Source organism: Cyprinodon tularosa, unplaced genomic scaffold (genome assembly GCF_016077235.1).
Source record: "Cyprinodon tularosa strain WSP-4 unplaced genomic scaffold, ASM1607723v1 ctg927, whole genome shotgun sequence".
NCBI classification, from domain to species: Eukaryota; Metazoa; Chordata; class Actinopteri; order Cyprinodontiformes; family Cyprinodontidae; genus Cyprinodon; species Cyprinodon tularosa.
This window is the reverse complement of record NW_024039704.1, coordinates 25465-41498: the sequence shown is the minus strand read 5'-3', so window position 1 is coordinate 41498 and position 16034 is coordinate 25465. Positions and strand designations below refer to the sequence as shown.

Below are 16034 nucleotides of genomic sequence, written 5' to 3'. Positions count from 1 at the left end.
TTTGAGGGTCTCCCTCCTCCCTCCAAACCAACCAGGTTTAAAAACAATGTTCAATGTCTGATGATCAAAATGATTCTAAAAGTAGAGGCTGTTCCAGAGGAACATTTCAGCAACAAAGAGGAAACATTCGTAGCTCGGTGAGCCATTTCAGAGCAGGGTGACCTTTAAGTGAGGCGGGACTAATGAATGTGGACGTGTGAAATAAATGGCAGTGAGACACGGACAGAAACAGGCGACAACATTGACCAGTCAGATTTATTCCATCATTAATCCTGAAACATGAAGCAGCTATGATGATCATTAATCATTTCCACATAGAAACCGCTGATGGCTGGTTGCTAGGCTACAGTAATGAGCGCTCCAGTTAAACAGTTTGGATCAGACAAACTTTGAGCCATCAGAGGACGCAGACTATAAACCTAAACAGTTTCTGACAATTGGGTGGAGCAGGAAAAACGGAGCATTAGGCTGGACGGAGGGTTGGTGAGTGAAGTTTAGTCCCTTAGCCACAGAGCTAGCAGGAGGCTGCAGCCCTTCTCAGACATGCAAATTAGAAGAGGACACATCTCCTTCCAGGGAAAAGTGCACGAGATGTTTGATGCTGAAGCTACCTCCAGACTCAATAAATACGAGTGGCTCATCTTCTGCTGGCGGAGCTTCAGAGGTCATCTGTTAGTTTTCTTTCTGACCTACAGGGAGAAGAAAAGAGGAACGGAAAAGTTCTCTCAGTTTTCTCCCAATTTGAGTCGAGCAAACTCATTAGCCATCTGCAGCGCCTCCTGCAGGCACTGCGTGTTCCTGCCCGTGGCCTGTGCAGACATGTCTTTGCCGCCGCCTTTTCCATCCAGCAGGGGGCACAACTCCTGAACCCACTCACTGGCCTTCAGACCACGGTTTGCCACGTCCTGCAGAGGAGAGAGGAAGAAACTGAGATCAGAACAAGAGCAGCTCAAAAAGGCCCACTAAGCCCTCCGCCGCTCTGAGGGGTTTGCACATGGAGGAAGGTTCAGGTCACAAGTCTGCAAAACCTGGAGCGTCTGAACGGAGGCATGGAAAGTCAGATGACAGATCATTAGCCTAACTGCGCAATGGGTTGACAAAAATGTTAACTTGCAAAGGGCCGTCTTGCATGCAAAACATTTTTGGGGATCACACACTAGCCAAGCTATCGCACATGTGTTAGATGAGATGCTCCAGATGCGGGGCGTTCCCAAACCTTTGAATCATGTTGCGCTACGTGATAATGCTAAAAACATGATAAAGCCATGGCGGAGGCCGGACTTCAGAGCCTTCCATGGTTCGCACACACACTCCAGCTGGTGGTTAACGAGGGGCTTCTGGTCCAGAGGAGCGTGACTGATGCTGTCGCTATCGGTCGGAAAATGGTAAGACATTTCAAACACTCCACATTAGCTAGAAGATATTCCGCTGCAGCTCAATCAACCAACAGGAAGATTGCAACAGGATGTACAGACCTGCTGGAACAGCACATTCTACACGTTACAGTCTCTCATTGGGAAAAAGCACACCCTGTGTAATTCTGTTTAATGAGCCAAATGAAAATAAAAAAAAATTCAAAGTAATTCTGAGGAGTTAATGGTATCAGTACTCGTATCGGTACGTACTGAAGTTGAAGTACTTGTAATCATACTTGGTTTGAAAAAAATGTGGTATGGGCAGATCCCTAACTCATACCTGTGGAACCTGGCAGAGGCAGGTGATCCTGCCGGCGTCGGGGTCCACAGTGAACAGCATGGCGGCGGTCTGCGGGGACTGATTCTTTAGCAGCTTCAGGGATTCATTTAGAGCCTAAAGAGAGAAAAAAATAACTTGAAGTTGTCATCCTACAGCAAAGAGCAAACGCTTTCCTCTACGGGTCCAGATGTTCAGACCTTTGCAGATGCTCCCGTCTCCATTTCCATGACGAGCAGCGGCTGGTTGGGGTTGTTCTCGATTACCTCCTTGGTCTTCTCCAGGACTCTCTTCTGGATGTCGGCCTTGAAGCTGCGGTCCAGGTCGTCCATGGTTTTCTTCAGAGCCTTCAGGGTCTCCCTCATCTCGTCCTTCTGCCACTGCGAGATGACGGCGGTGCCTATAGACTGCAGAAACACTCGGAGGGTTAAACTGCAGCAGCTCAGAAGCTCCTCTGGGTAGAAATCCTCGTCTACCTCGTTCATGTCGGCGATCTCCTTCTGCACGTCCTTGTTGGGCGTCGTCTGCTGCTTCACCTTGCCTCCAAGAGCAGACAGAGACTGGCGAAGGGCATCAGCTTTACGAGCCGCCTGGAGGAAGGAAGAGCGGGAGGATGAGGTGAAACAGCAGGATGGTCAAAAAAAATAAATCAGTCTGTGGAGACGTGAGAAAACTGTAGCCTGTTCAGCTCCATCAGGAGAACCTCCAATAGGATCTGCCAATATCTTTATTTATCTTCTACTGAGGTCTGTGTGAATACAGCAGGTGTCAGCATGGTGCCTGGGAGGTGTGCTCTGACCTTCTGGGCCTCAGCTCCCGTCACGGCGACGATGCGGCGGATGCCCTTAGCGATGGCCTCCTCTGAGACGATGACAAACGGCGCAGCGTGACCCGAGTTCTGCAGATGGCTGCGGATAACGGATACAGCAGGACATGAATACTGGAGATGAGGAGGAAACGGCAGCAAGCGTCACATTGACCATGAAAGTGAAAATGCAAAAAGATTCCGAGGTCACAGCTGTCTGATAATCATCAGGTCCAGCAGAGCGTCCGAGCATCAGGTGCAGCGCGTCCCAGTGTTCAACGCCGGACTGCTGTGCGTCAACCAATCCAGGAGATTTTTTTGGGGTGGGAGATAGAAACTACGAGCTGTTATTGTTTCTGCAGAGCTTCTGAATATGAAAAATAAATATCGAGGGGTTCAATTCAAAGGTTTAAAAAAAGCTGGGAGACTGGATTGTTATGTAGAAGGAACAGACAGCGAACTCTGATCTTTATTATTGCAATAAAAAAATTTTATGAACTACGGCGAAACAGGAGTTCTTCTCCCACAATGTTTATTTGATCACTGCTGCACTTTAAGAAATGGGAATGTCATGAAAGCTGTACAGAACAACAATGAAAATTGGCTGAGTCTAACTTTATAAATACCCAAATTAACCAAAAACGTTAAAACCTACAGACGTACCAAAATTCGATGGTATATTCTAATACTTGCAGTTTTTAACCACAAACCTTCAAAACTCTTTTAAGGGACACTATGCAACATTTTTCAGTTAATTCATGTGTTCCATAACGTTTTGGATGATTAAATGAGTCATTTCAGGTTGAACAAAGGTATTCTCGGCCGCCCTGGTAGTCTGTGGGGGAAATACCGCACTTGCAACTGCAGGAGCACCGACCCGCACCCACAGGCTCAGAAGTCTCGTGAGAGTCAGTCTTGCTTTACGGCGAGAACTGCTACACGCCCCCAGTTAAAAGCATTCTCGTTGCTAGCACAGTGGCGATCTTTGTGCAGTTATGCTACTTTCACGCAGCAAAAGCAGCAAAATCGCGTCTGCTGCTTCCTTTTTGCTGCTTGTACCAGTTAGTTCTGACGCGAGGCTGAAGCAGCTTTGCTGCTCCGGCTGTGTCTGAGGCGCGTTGGGCGGAGCTTCACTATCCTTTCTCTGCCTTGCAGCTACATTTGCTGTGATCAGTGGGAATAAAGTAGTTTTAATATGTGTTTAAGTGAGAAAATACACCTGAAAACGTAATCAGTGCAGTCAGTTCATTCAGATTATTATCCTGCCTTCAATATTTTTTCTGTCGGAGCCGCTCAGACCCCCACATACCAGCGGGGCGCCAACAGTATGGATCCCTTCATCAGCAGCGGTTCACCGCAGCAGCTGGTAGGTGTTTTTCATCTAAATAATCCAAACTGCATATTCTGCCGGCAGATTTCTGCATTTTAAGTTAATTTAGGCGTCAATAAACTGTTTAAGAGGAGTGATCATCAGCGCTGTGTCTCTCTCCCTGCGTTAAACGCACCCGACGCGCTGCTTCAGCTGCTCAGACGTGCTGCGCCTGCTGCTCAAAACGCGCCGCGGGACCTTTTGTTGCGCCTTGACGCGCGTCAACCATTGACTTTGCATGTAAACTCGCTGCTTCTGTCGCGCCAGCTACGTCCAGTGTGAACGCAGCGTTAGTCATTCGCTGCTAAGCTCAAAACAACCGCGCCTGGCTTGACGGAGAAACCAGGAGAACAGCTGTGCATATTTACGACAGTGCACTTTTACTTTCGCCCTCTGGAGGGAGCCTCACTGGAAAATCAACACCGGTTGCATAGTGTACCTTTAATTCCACTTCCACATTCACTTGTTTTTCCTCAACGTTCCTGGTTCAGGTTTAATTTGAGCCTTTTTTTAATTTAAATGATGATGCTGTGTGTAGTTTTGATCTTTCATTTTTAACCTCTTATTCATTATTTATTTCCTTTCTTGGGATCATCAACGTTTTTTGGTTCCAACATTTCTGAGTGGAGCTGAAAGGAACATTGCTGCCCCCTCCTGGAACAAAGCGGTACCTCCATAACGTCATGTGTGAGGTGTGATTGGGTCGAACCCCGACGCTCTGTACTCACGTTCCACCGCAGAACTCTATGGAGGTGAGGGAACCAGCGGGACTGTTGGGGTCGTCCAGCAGCTCCTGGACCGGGATGCCGATGGAAACGACTCGGACCGGGTCGGGGTAGGTCTCATCGAATACGGCACGCAGGCCCTGGATGGCCTTGGCCTCTGCCAGGGTGGCCTCCATGGCGTACACGGGCTGGACGGGTCAAAACAACAACAGTTAAGGTCAAAGGTGGCATTTAAATGGAATTCTGTTCAAGACAAAACTAAAGTTTCAACCACATAGAAAGAGAAAAGGTGCTGATCCAGTTTTCAAAGTGGATCTGCTTAAAAGTTCTCCAGATCCTTTTTCTTTATATCCACTAAAACCTGGGAAACGCTCTGGCCTCATTCTTAAGGGACGACCTGGTTCTGAGTCGATATATAGACCACCAAGAACCAGTTTAAATCTAAAATGTGGGCTTTCTGTTCCCAGTGGCCTTCTGGTCACCTCTTTTTGTTAAAAACGTTTTTTGTTTTTTTGTCTTTTTGGTCTTAAAGCCTGAAGAAACAACATAGAGGGAAAAAGTTATAAACCAGGACTGTTTGCTCCATGGTCTCCATTATTCAGCTTTAAGAGATGATTGCACCGACCTTGGCCTCTTTAATCATGGCACAAGCGATCTCCTCAGTGCGGCGGATCTCTCCTGTGCTCAGAGCTCCTTTAGCTGTGAAGTCGAAGCGAAGGCGATCCGGAGCGACCAGGGAGCCCCTCTGATCCGCCTCTCCCAAAACACCCCGCAGGGCAAAGTTTAAGATGTGAGTGGCCGTGTGGTTGCTCATGATTGGCCGCCTGCGAGCCTGGAGACATGATGATGACTGACTTCAGTGGGAGAAACTCAAACATTAAGAACATCAGCAGAGCAACCGAATCACCACCTCATCTATATGCAGAGTGACTCTGTCCCCGACTTTCAGGGTCCCATAGACGGTTCCGATGTGCAGAACGTAACCTCCTCGAACCTGCGTGTTCTTCACTGTGAACTCCATCCTCTGCAAAATAAGAGAAACACAAAAACAAAAACAGGGGCTTCAGAACCAGAACCAGCTGTTTGGAAGCTAACGTGTCCTGCTAACAGAGAGCTAATTCCAGTTAGCATCTTCTGCACAGACAGGAAGCAGCAGTAAAGTCTGACAGTGTGTCAGAGCGACATCCTCTGTCTGTAATAATTAAGCATGATTCAGATTCAATTCTAGTTGTTTACTTTTTATTCAGGAACCTTATCTCATTTAATTTAAAATACGACTCAGTTTAAATTGTGGGAGAAAATTATAATTATTAATTTAGTCAGTAGTTTATTTAGAACATGTTTTTATTTTTTGTAAATCAGTACATTTTTTTAAAAAATGCAGCCCTTAATTTTCCAGAAAGATCCTCTGATAAAAGAGGAAACTCTGTTTTAAGGGAAATGGCTGATTATTAGTTAGTTGATGAATAGACTTTGGATGAACTGAGTAATGGTCAGACCCTCTGAGCTTCCTGACTAACGTGTCATTCTCTGTGGAGCCTACATCCTCAGAGCTTTCATCCTCCCGCAGCATGTAGCCCTCGTCGAACGTCTGCCCGCCCTGCTCCGCGTAGAACGACGTCTGGTCCAGCAGCACGCCGCACTCCTGACCCGTGGTCACCTCCTCACAGAAGGCGCGGTCGCGGCGCAGTGCCAGAACCGTGGCGGAGGCAGGCTGAAACTCTGGAGCAGGACAGAGAGCGGCCGTCAGTGTTTCTGGGTGCGGTGAGGCTGAGGTGTGTCGACTCATTCACCGACCGTAGTTTCCGTTTTCGTCTGAGGTGTATCTGTATTTGGGCGAGTCGTCTGTGGCTGGGATCTGCTTGTTCCTCAGGTCCTCGATGGCGTAGATGTCCAGCATGATGTGGTCCTCGCCCCCGGCTCCTTTACCCTGAGACTTCAACTAAAGACAGCACCTGTTAAGGTTCAGCTCAGGCTCCAAATTCACAGATCCATCAGACTCTTTAATAAACCAGCTGCTGATCTAAGAGCAAAAAGCCAAACAAACAAAATGATTCAGCTGATCTAATTTTCTTAGTAAAGCAGCTAAATCAGCTGAAAGCACCAGGATTAAATGAGACTTTGCTGAAAGCAGTTCAGCAGAGCCGACCAACGATCTGACGCTGCAGCTTTAAACGCCTCAAGGGAACACAGTGCAGCTAAACGATGACTCAGCTAAAACCCCCTGCTTCCTCCTCACCTGCGCTGCCTTCTTCTCCTCCTCGAAAGCGGCCAGGTCCACCTCCATGCCTTTCTCCTCAGCGATGAGCGACGTCAGGTCCAGAGGGAAGCCGTACGTGTCGTAGAGCAGCCATGCTGTGTCTCCTGCGGACGAAATGAAGATCTTTTAAAACCCGGGTTGCTGCTAAAGTATTCAACCCCCAACAGTTCGCTGGAACAAATGACTTGACTGCTGCATCCAGGCAGCAGGACCTGCAGGACGTTTCTGTAACCCGAAACCGCTCCATCTCCCCAGCAGACGAGGCGCCGCTGATTTACAGAAATAAAAACAGAGGAGAGTTTCCAGGAATAGGTTCTATGGGAAAAACCAGCCTCCACCGTTCCTCCACTCTGACCAGTTAACCCAGTCTGCTGAGTGCAAACAGCCCGCAGCATCAAACTGCCACCGCCATGCCTCATTGTGAAGGTGCTGCACTCTGGATAAACAATCAGAACAGCTTCCCCAGATGGTTTTGACCATATGGTTCATTTCCAACCCTTCAGTCAGTTGCTCTGATCCCTGGATGCGATCAGGTGTTAGTTTGGGTCTGTGACCACATGATGATGGTAGAAAAGTGGGAATAAATGGCTTGCATCGGAACCCAGAAAGTCACCATTTAGGTGTCGGTTCAGGCTCTCCTGCAGGGTTTCCATGTAAACTGAATTATGGGATGCGATCCATTCTGTCATTCTGCTGAGGGCGGGTGGATCCCTCATCCTTACTAATCAGAGCTGCTTGGTGAAGGAGGGAGGAACCATGAAGGAGAGGAACGCCTCACCTGGGATCGTCTTGCATTCTCCCAGGCTCATGATCTTCCTGTCGAGGATGCGGCGCCCCCTGCTGAGTGTTTTCAGAAACTGTGCCTCCTCCTCGTTGATGATGTCCTTCACCATCTCCGGGTCCTTCTTCAGCTCTGGGAAGGCGTCGCCCTGCGTGGTTCGGGGGGGGATGGGGGTGTTAGGTGGTTTGCACAATTCTTTAAATCTGAAATTTCAGATGACTTTTAGTAAAGATTAATATCTGAGCCAGTGTGTCCCTGTGAGGAACTGGAAACCTGGGTTTAATTTTTTTTTATTGTTTCATTTTACATTTCTATTAAGCTAGAGCTACAGAGCTAATAGAGAGAAACAGGCCATCTAGATTGAATGGGTGCTCCCCGGGCTGCTGGCGGGTCACTTCCCGATCCGTACCATCAGCTCATTTACACGTGTAAGCAGATATTCATGCAGGCCGCCATAAAGTAATGATGGTACTAAAAGTAATTATTTATCTCACTACAGAATGCTAATACACATCTTAAAGGTTTTAATGACTTTTCTGAGACAATTTAAAAGAAACATTGACAATAATCACATCTACATAAATATTATATAACTGCTTGTCCCTCGCCGCGTCTCCGACCCTCTCTGCAACCTTAGCGGCATGTTTTCCACAGTAAAAAAAAACTAAAAACAGAGAAACTCACCAGAGAAGCCACCACCACGTCCACCAGCGAGGCAAAGAATCCCCTGGGAGCACCAAGCTTCTCATGGGAATAACGAACCGCACGCCGCAGGATCCTCCTCAACACGTAGCTGAACAGAAGGAGAAAAAACTCAGAGACCCGACCAAAGGAAAACCATTAAAGCAGAATCGCCTGCTTTGACCGGTCAGCATTATGCACCCAGGTCAGACATCCTGACTTCACTCACCCTCTGCCTGTGTTGTCTGGCCGCCCGCCGTCCGACAGAGAGATGGTGATGGTGCGTGCGTGATCGGCGAGGACGCGGTAGGCCATGTCGATGCCGTCAACATCATCAGCCCCCACCTTCCCGGTGTAAGGCCGAGCGCCTGAACCCTGAGACAGAAATCAGTTCACTGCAGAGCGGTTCTGAACCTCCCCACCCTGAGGAAAGTTCCAGGCTTTGACCTCTGACCTCCTGAAGCCGGCCCTAATGCTTTCCCTTCCTGACGTCTCCACCCACCTGCTGATGCTACATAATGAATTAGAGCTGAAACAATCAGATGGATCCATAACTGAATTTACTCATTGATTATTTGTTAACTGGAGAAAGGCCTTTAAAATAGGACATCAGCAGAAAGAAAAAACCCACACAAAGCAGCAATTATACAAAAAAAAAAAAACGAAGATTTTGCATTTATAGCAGAACTAAGTTTATTGAACTTTTTTTAGTTCAATAAAAACGACACAGGTTGTTCTCCAAAAGGACCAGTAGGGGGAGCCCCAGCCTGCCTTAGAAAAAACCTTTTCTGGTTCTGTCCAGAAGCCCTTCATTTCTAAAGCTCCAACTGCTTTTAATCCTGTATAAAATCTTCTTTAAGGCGCCTTTTGCTACCTGAATAATCAGTTAATAAAAAATAATAATAAACGACAGATAAACGGATCAAAAAACGAATAATTATTTGCAGCTCTAGAATGAACTCTATTGTGAGGATTAAATGAAAAAAAAATGTTCTTATTGGGAGATTATCACCTAATAAGAACATTGACTAAAAACAAAGGAGTTTAAGGACTAAAAAAAAAAACAAACAAAAAAAACAGGTGGGGGAAGGGCAGGACAATCCCACTTCTTTCCTTTCTGTCCTCTCACACCTGGATTTACCCATTGAACATCTTTCCTTTGTGGGTCGGGGGGGTTCTGTACCTTCTGAATGGCCTCGAAGTACGGGATGAACAAGTCGGTGTCATAGTTGGACATCTTGTTCTGGAGAACAGAGACCAGGCGTTCCAGACCCATCCCTGTGTCGATGCTCTTCTTAGGCAGCGGCTTCAGCTCCGTCTCCGACTCTCTGCGGAAAGTTCAAACCTTTCAAACATGGTTTCATCCCTGAAGCTCTGCTGACATCCTGTCTGCCAGATACCTGTTGAACTGGATGAAGACCAGGTTCCAGATCTCCAGCACGTTGGGGTCGTCCATGTTCACCAGGTGAGACGCGTCCCTCCCTCCGATCCGGTCGTAATGGATCTCACTGCAGGGGCCGCAGGGGCCGGTGTCGCCCATCTCCCAGAAGTTGTCCTTCATGCTGCCAGGAAGGATGCGGGCCTCGTCCACACTGAGCCAAAGACCGACAGCGAGGAGTTAGAGAAGCAGACAAGTTCAACGAGGCAACGAGAATAACAAGATGGAGGGAAATCAGCAACAGCTCCCCAACTGACCAGGAACCAAGATTCAGCAGATTGACCTCAAGGCTGGAGCGTCTACATCTCTGAGAGAAGACGAGGAACACGAGAACCTCATCTCAGAGTAGGGTTGTCAAAAGTATCGATACTCAAAAAAGTATTGATACTGAAAAGTTGTATCCGGATACAATACTCATTTTTAAAAGTATCGATACAGTGCTACCAACAGTGGCACCTAAACAGTCATTCATCTTCAGAGCAGAATAGAGGAAAATGCACTTTCTGAACACTGTGTGATTGAATAATTCTCTGCACTTTTCAGTTTCAGACTTTTTTTTGTAACAGGTGCAGCTGCTGAGAATTATTTTTCTTTTCTTAATATTGAGCACAGCATACAACCTCAAAATATTGTATTTATTTATCTGTTTATTGTATTTTGTTTATTAATGAAAAAATTTCTGTTGAATTTCGGAGTCTTTGTTTTTATCCTTGTGGTATCGAAAATGACATCCAGTATCGAATATTTCACTTAGTATCGGTATCAAGTTGAAAAGTTTAGTATCGTGACAACCCTATCTCAAAGTCTACAGGTTAAAGGTCACCACAGGGTGAACAAGCATGGCTGGTTTGGAAAAACTGCAGGCAGCAGCAGGATGTAGGTTAGAAAAGGACAAGTCCTCTGGGACAGGAGTGGGCAGATTAGAAACACAAAGAAACAAACTCCAAACCAGCCGTCCACATGTTTGTCTATGGGACAGGTGGAGGGAGGGAGGGAAGGAAGGAAGGAAGGAAGGAAGGAAGGAAGGAAGGAAGGAAGGAAGGAAGGAAGGAAGGAAAGATACAAGGAAGGAAGGAAGGATACATGGAAGGAAGGAAAGAATGATACATGGAAGGAAGGAAAGAATGATACAAGGAAGGAAGGATACAAGGAAGAAAGGAAGGATACATGGAAGGAAGGAAAGAATGATACAAGGAAGGAAGGATACAAGGAAGAAAGGAAGGATACAAGGAAGGATACAAGGAAGAAAGGAAGGATACAAGGAAGGAAGGAAAGAACGATACAAGGAAGGAAGGATACAAGGAAGGAGACAAGGAAGAAAGGAAGGATACAAGGAAGAAAGGAAGGATACATGTAAGGAAGGAAAGAACGATACAAGGAAGAAAGGAAGGAGACAAGGAAGAAAGGAAGGAGACAAGGAAGAAAGGAAGGAGACAAGGAAGAAAGGAAGGAGACAAGGAAGGAAGCCAAAAAAAGGAGAAACAAAGGAAACAAAGCCAGATGAAAGAAGGGAAATGAAGGAGAGGAGGAACAGAGAGGGAGAGGATCCCCCCTCCCTGTCTAAAGCATGGTGGGTGGGGGCTAATGATGTGGAGCCTCAGGATCTGGGCAGCTGGTGGTAATGCAGAGCATCCTGACCCGCCCTGTTATCAAGTCCAGAGCTGAAGCTCGGTCCAAACTGGGTCAGAGGCAGCTGCAGTGTCTCAGGTCAGCGTTAAAGGAATAGTACACCCAAAACATGATTAGCCTTCATTTTCTACTCACCCCCATGCTGAACAACACTCTGGAGTACTTTTTTGATATCTCAAATGCATCTGGAGATCTGGGAGGCTTCTTGCTGTCTGCTGACATTCAAATAATGGAGGTCTATGGCGCCCGAGGCAGAAAGGTCCATAAAAGTCCACAAAAAACGTGTCAATATTCCTCCATACTGCTCGTCCAATGTATTCCAAGTGTCCTGAGTGGGTAGCGTCCAGAATTTACTCGAAACGAAGTCATTTAGAATGTTTTTAGAGCAAAAACAGTAGTGTATAGGATTTCCTAAATGCGCGTTCACGAGTCTACGGAAACCGCGGCAGACCAAACCAGATGAAAGTGCGCATTCAGCTCGGCAAAGAACTCATGCTCTTCCTCAACACTGAAGTCCTCAGACATTTTTCTTTCGTTGTTTCTTTCTTTGCACAGGTAAACAGCACATTTCTTCTTCTACGCTTGCATTATCGGCAGAGCAGACGCTGAATGCGCAGTTTCATCTGGTTTGGTCTGCCGGCTTCCGTGGCGTCGTGAACGCGCAGGCGCGCGCTTTCAGGAAATTCTATACACTATTGTTTATGTTCTAAAAACATTCTAAATGACTTTGTTTCTAGTAAATTATGGACGCTACCCACTCAGGACACTTGGAATACATTGGACGAGCAGTATGGAGGAATATTGACACGTTTTTTGTGGACTTTTATGGACCTTTCTGTCTCGGGTACCATAGACCTCCATTATTTGAATGTCAGCAGACAGCAAGAAGCCTCCCAGATCTCCAGATGCATTTGAGATATCAAAAAAGTACTCCAGGGTGTTGTTCAGCATGGGGGGTGAGTAGAAAATGAAGGCTAATCATGTTTTGGGTGTACTATTCCTTTAAACTGAACTCACCCCAGATCCATCCAGATCTGCTTGCACTCCAGGTCGGGATCCAAGCCGGCGTCAGAATTCCCACCAAAGTAGGTGACGTAGAGCCGTTCGATGGGAATCCCAAACTCCTGGGTCAGCAGCTCCAGAGCCATCTTACAGGCCAGATGCTGAGGAGGACAGCAACCATCACTGAGGTGAAAACCAGTTTAAGAACTAAAGACAGACAGACAGAGGACACTATGTACCTTAAAGTAGTCCCCGAAGGACCAGGAGCCCAGCATCTCAAAGAAGGTGTGGTGGTAGACGTCCTTCCCCACGTCGTCCAGGTCGTTGTGTTTTCCTCCTGCTCGGATGCATTTCTGTGTGTTGGCGGCCCGCCGCAGCTTGGCCATGGGGTGAGACGGGTCGATGGTGTTCAGGAAGATGGGCTTGAACTAAAGGAGACGACAGGAAGCAGAACCTGAGCGCCGCTCAAACCGCTGAAGGTCAGGCCTGAGCAGGAAGGCTGGATGCAACTTTGGATCCTACCTGGTTCATGCCGGCGTTGGCGAAAAGCAGCGTGGGGTCGTCCAGAGGGATGGTGGACGAGGAGTGGACATACTGATGCTCATAGCGGATGAAGAAGTCGATGAACTTCTGGCGAATTTGAGCTGCAGTCAAAGACGAGTCCATCCTGGATTAGCTCTCTGAGGAACGAGCAGAAGGTTTTTAGGGTGGAACCTCAGCAGGTGGGGGGTGTTTCTAAACATATCATCTACTAGTAGTTTGCTTAAAGCAGGTGCTCTCTCTCATCGTTCAGTAAACCAGGTTCATTGGATGAATGAGGCAACATCTGGATGCTCTGCTCTTCTTCTCTGGTGTTTTAATGTCAGACGTCTTAAAAACAAAGAGAGGAACTCTGCTTTTCCTCTGCGGCTCACTTTCAGGGTGTGCATCCCGACCTTCAGTCGTCTCGTTTGTTCGCTGTGACATCAGCTGTCAGAAGCTCGGTGATCCTGTCAGACAGCCGAGTTTAAAACGCTGCGCCCTTTGTTCAGCAGCGCCACACCCTGGAAATTACCCACAAGTCATCTTTGTTTTGAAGTTTTCTGGAGCCATAAACTGTTTGATAAATTACTTTTTACTAATTCATTACACTTTTAACCCCTAGAACCCTACGGACCCACCGGTGGGTCCAGCTGCTACGTGACCTCGTAATTTTAACAAACCCCCAGTATTGATGTATAAAACATATTTGGCACAGTTTGGTGACATTTTTGGATAAATGTGCCAAAATGGCCTCTCCGTCTAAGAAATTTCTCACTAATACTATTCTAAAATAAATATGATTCATCTGATTGAGTCCAAATTTGGTATATTTTTACACAACATTTAGATTTAAAAGTCTGTACTACTTTTTTGTGCTATAAATAATATTTTGGTAGTGTTTTGCAATGTTTATTTTAAAGAAAATTTTGGCGAGGTTCAAAAAATGCAAAATATTTTGTATTTTGTCCCTAATATTTCAGGCAGGGTCAAAGCTACAATGGTGCTGACACCAGAAAACCATTCTATGACATCTTACCTTTACAGAGGTACCAAAAGTTTCTTCTTAAATCTAATAGCTGTGAGGCTATAAGTTATTTACTTTTGTGGGTTTTTGTCAGGCAGAAATTTTTTTATACCCCCTGAGGGTGTAAGAGGTTAAGAAAAAAAAAATGAAGCATTTATTTTATTCCATTTTCACCCAATTAGATAAAAGAGTTATTCAAATGTTTTGGGTTAATTAAAATGTATCGGAGAAGCATAATGTATTTGCAGCATAAAGCATGCTGTGAAAAATGAAAAAAAGGAGCAGAGATGAAATCATCCAGGGAGAAAATCTGTACAGGAAACCCCAAAGCAGGTCCCATCTGCTCCGCAGGGCCGAGGAGAGGATGGAAAACAGCCCACTGTCCCCATCCTGACTACAGGGACCTGTGTTTATGATGGGCGGAAACATCGACCCACTGTGGTTTACTGCAGGATGTCAGAACGCACCAGGGAGACGGCAAGGAGGAGCAGCAGGACAACAAGGGAACATTTTTAATCCAGAAATTATTCCTGTCCATCGTTTCCATTCAGAGATCAGCCTAACATGTGCAGCAGATCTGACCGCTGCACATGTTAGGCTGAAAAACCCACCGTCACATGGATACCAAATGTCTGATGTAAACATGAAGCCTGAACAGGCGGAATAATAACAACGAGAACAAGGCAATAAAAACAACTTCAAATCTGAGCTCAATCTTCTTCCTTCAGGTTTTTGGTTTTCCAGACATCTTAACATTCACACAGCTTCACCTGCATCAGCCCTGATTTTATTTCTAATAAAGACCACTGTTAAAGATAAGGCTCTATGACTGCGGTTCTTTTCCTAAAACAGATCACTGGGGACAAACTCTTTAAATAACACTTAATAACTTATATGTATTAAATAATCAGGAGACATGACAACAGATTCTGATAGAAACTGTAATCTTACTCAGATCAGAAACACCAAACCCTCAGAAATCAAAAGTAAATCATAAATCCACTAAAGCTGAATAGGTCTGGAGTTTAACAGAGCAAAAGGGTTTAAATATTACTTCCGGGGTTTATAGACTTTATCGTTCTAACGTGAAATAAAAGCTTTCATCAGCTTAGTGATGTTGAAGCTGAAAAAATACTGAAAAGGAGAAATAAAGCAAGACTTATTGAGGTCTTCAATTTAGGCTACATTTCTTGCTTACTGTATAAAACATGGGACAGTTTTCCTAATTATTCCAGCAGCATTTCCCAAACTGGGATTAATAATCGTGTAATTAAAGAAATTGACGCCTCCTCTGTGGAAACTATACATGAAGCTTATTTTAATTTCAAAATAAAGGCTCCATTTCTACCTTGTTTCTGGTATTTTCACCACAGTTTCATTATTTTCTTCCCCTCTACAGGAAGAATACGGTAAATTAGATTAACTGTAACAGAAGAAGAGGAAAGCCGACAGAAATTTGGTTTCATTTGTTTTTTCCGACAAATCTCTAACTCGAAGATGAATAATTTGTCCTGACGTTTGCAAGCTAGCATGGTAGCTAGCCTAGCAGGCTAACTTCATTTTTTAGGGTAAATTCGGGAATTAGACGAGAAGTTATCAAAGACAGCCTGATTAAACCATCAGTTTCTGAGCGTGGATGTTCTCCTAACTCACAGACAGTCCGGTAATACTCACGGTAGTCACTGTTGTCACGGAATGAATCGGTTAAAGCTTCCAGAATCACCGCCTTGATCCACGCCGCTTGGCCAAAAGGGAAACCTGCGACTACGAACACGCCCATGGAGGCCACCCATTGGCCAGAGCGCAACATGACGCATTCAATGTTGGACTCTGATTGGTCCAGGCTGGTGTCAGTTCTATTCCTACCCGCCACATCAATGCAACAAACTGCAGCGGCTCGGCTGATGCAACGGAGGCGGAGGTGTCGCTTCTGCGCCTCACTCACAAAACATGTTTATTCATTTGTTTAAAGTTAAAAACAATTATTTTACCTCATATTTCTCTATTTTGTTTCATAGGTTTTGTGTCTGCGACATATTTTAATTTAAGTAACATTTTGAGGCGGAAAGAAAAACAAAACTAGAATTTATTTGTATAATTTTTATT

At 45.7% G+C, this 16034-nt stretch overlaps 1 protein-coding gene across 1 annotated transcript; it reads right to left on the bottom strand.

The window, feature by feature from the left end:
* Window positions 1-227: 227 nt before the first annotated feature.
* On the bottom strand, window positions 228-15756 carry aars1 (alanyl-tRNA synthetase 1). The gene is made up of 20 exons (XM_038274715.1): window positions 15603-15756; window positions 12905-13062; window positions 12622-12810; window positions 12398-12543; window positions 9714-9905; window positions 9497-9641; window positions 8543-8688; window positions 8317-8425; window positions 7630-7780; window positions 6831-6955; window positions 6389-6533; window positions 6135-6313; window positions 5502-5615; window positions 5217-5423; window positions 4595-4779; window positions 2492-2600; window positions 2169-2282; window positions 1893-2099; window positions 1696-1809; window positions 228-905 (listed from the first exon to the last, which is right to left on the bottom strand). Exons 2-20 carry the CDS (start codon window positions 13046-13048, stop codon window positions 726-728), a joined length of 2901 nt encoding a protein of 966 aa, XP_038130643.1. The 5' UTR covers window positions 13049-13062; window positions 15603-15756; the 3' UTR covers window positions 228-725.
* Window positions 15757-16034: the final 278 nt, after the last annotated feature.

Excerpts from the sequence above, each read along its gene's own strand:
- aars1 (XM_038274715.1), bottom strand. The coding sequence starts at position 13,048 with ATGGACTCGTCTTTGACTGCAGCTCAAATTCGCCAGAAGTTCATCGAC. Across the intron at positions 7,781-8,316 it reads ACGTGGTGGTGGCTTCTCTG|GGCGACGCCTTCCCAGAGCT; the intron begins GTGAGTTTCTCT and ends CGAACCACGCAG. Across the intron at positions 6,534-6,830 it reads AGGAGAAGAAGGCAGCGCAG|TTGAAGTCTCAGGGTAAAGG; the intron begins GTGAGGAGGAAG and ends TGCTGTCTTTAG.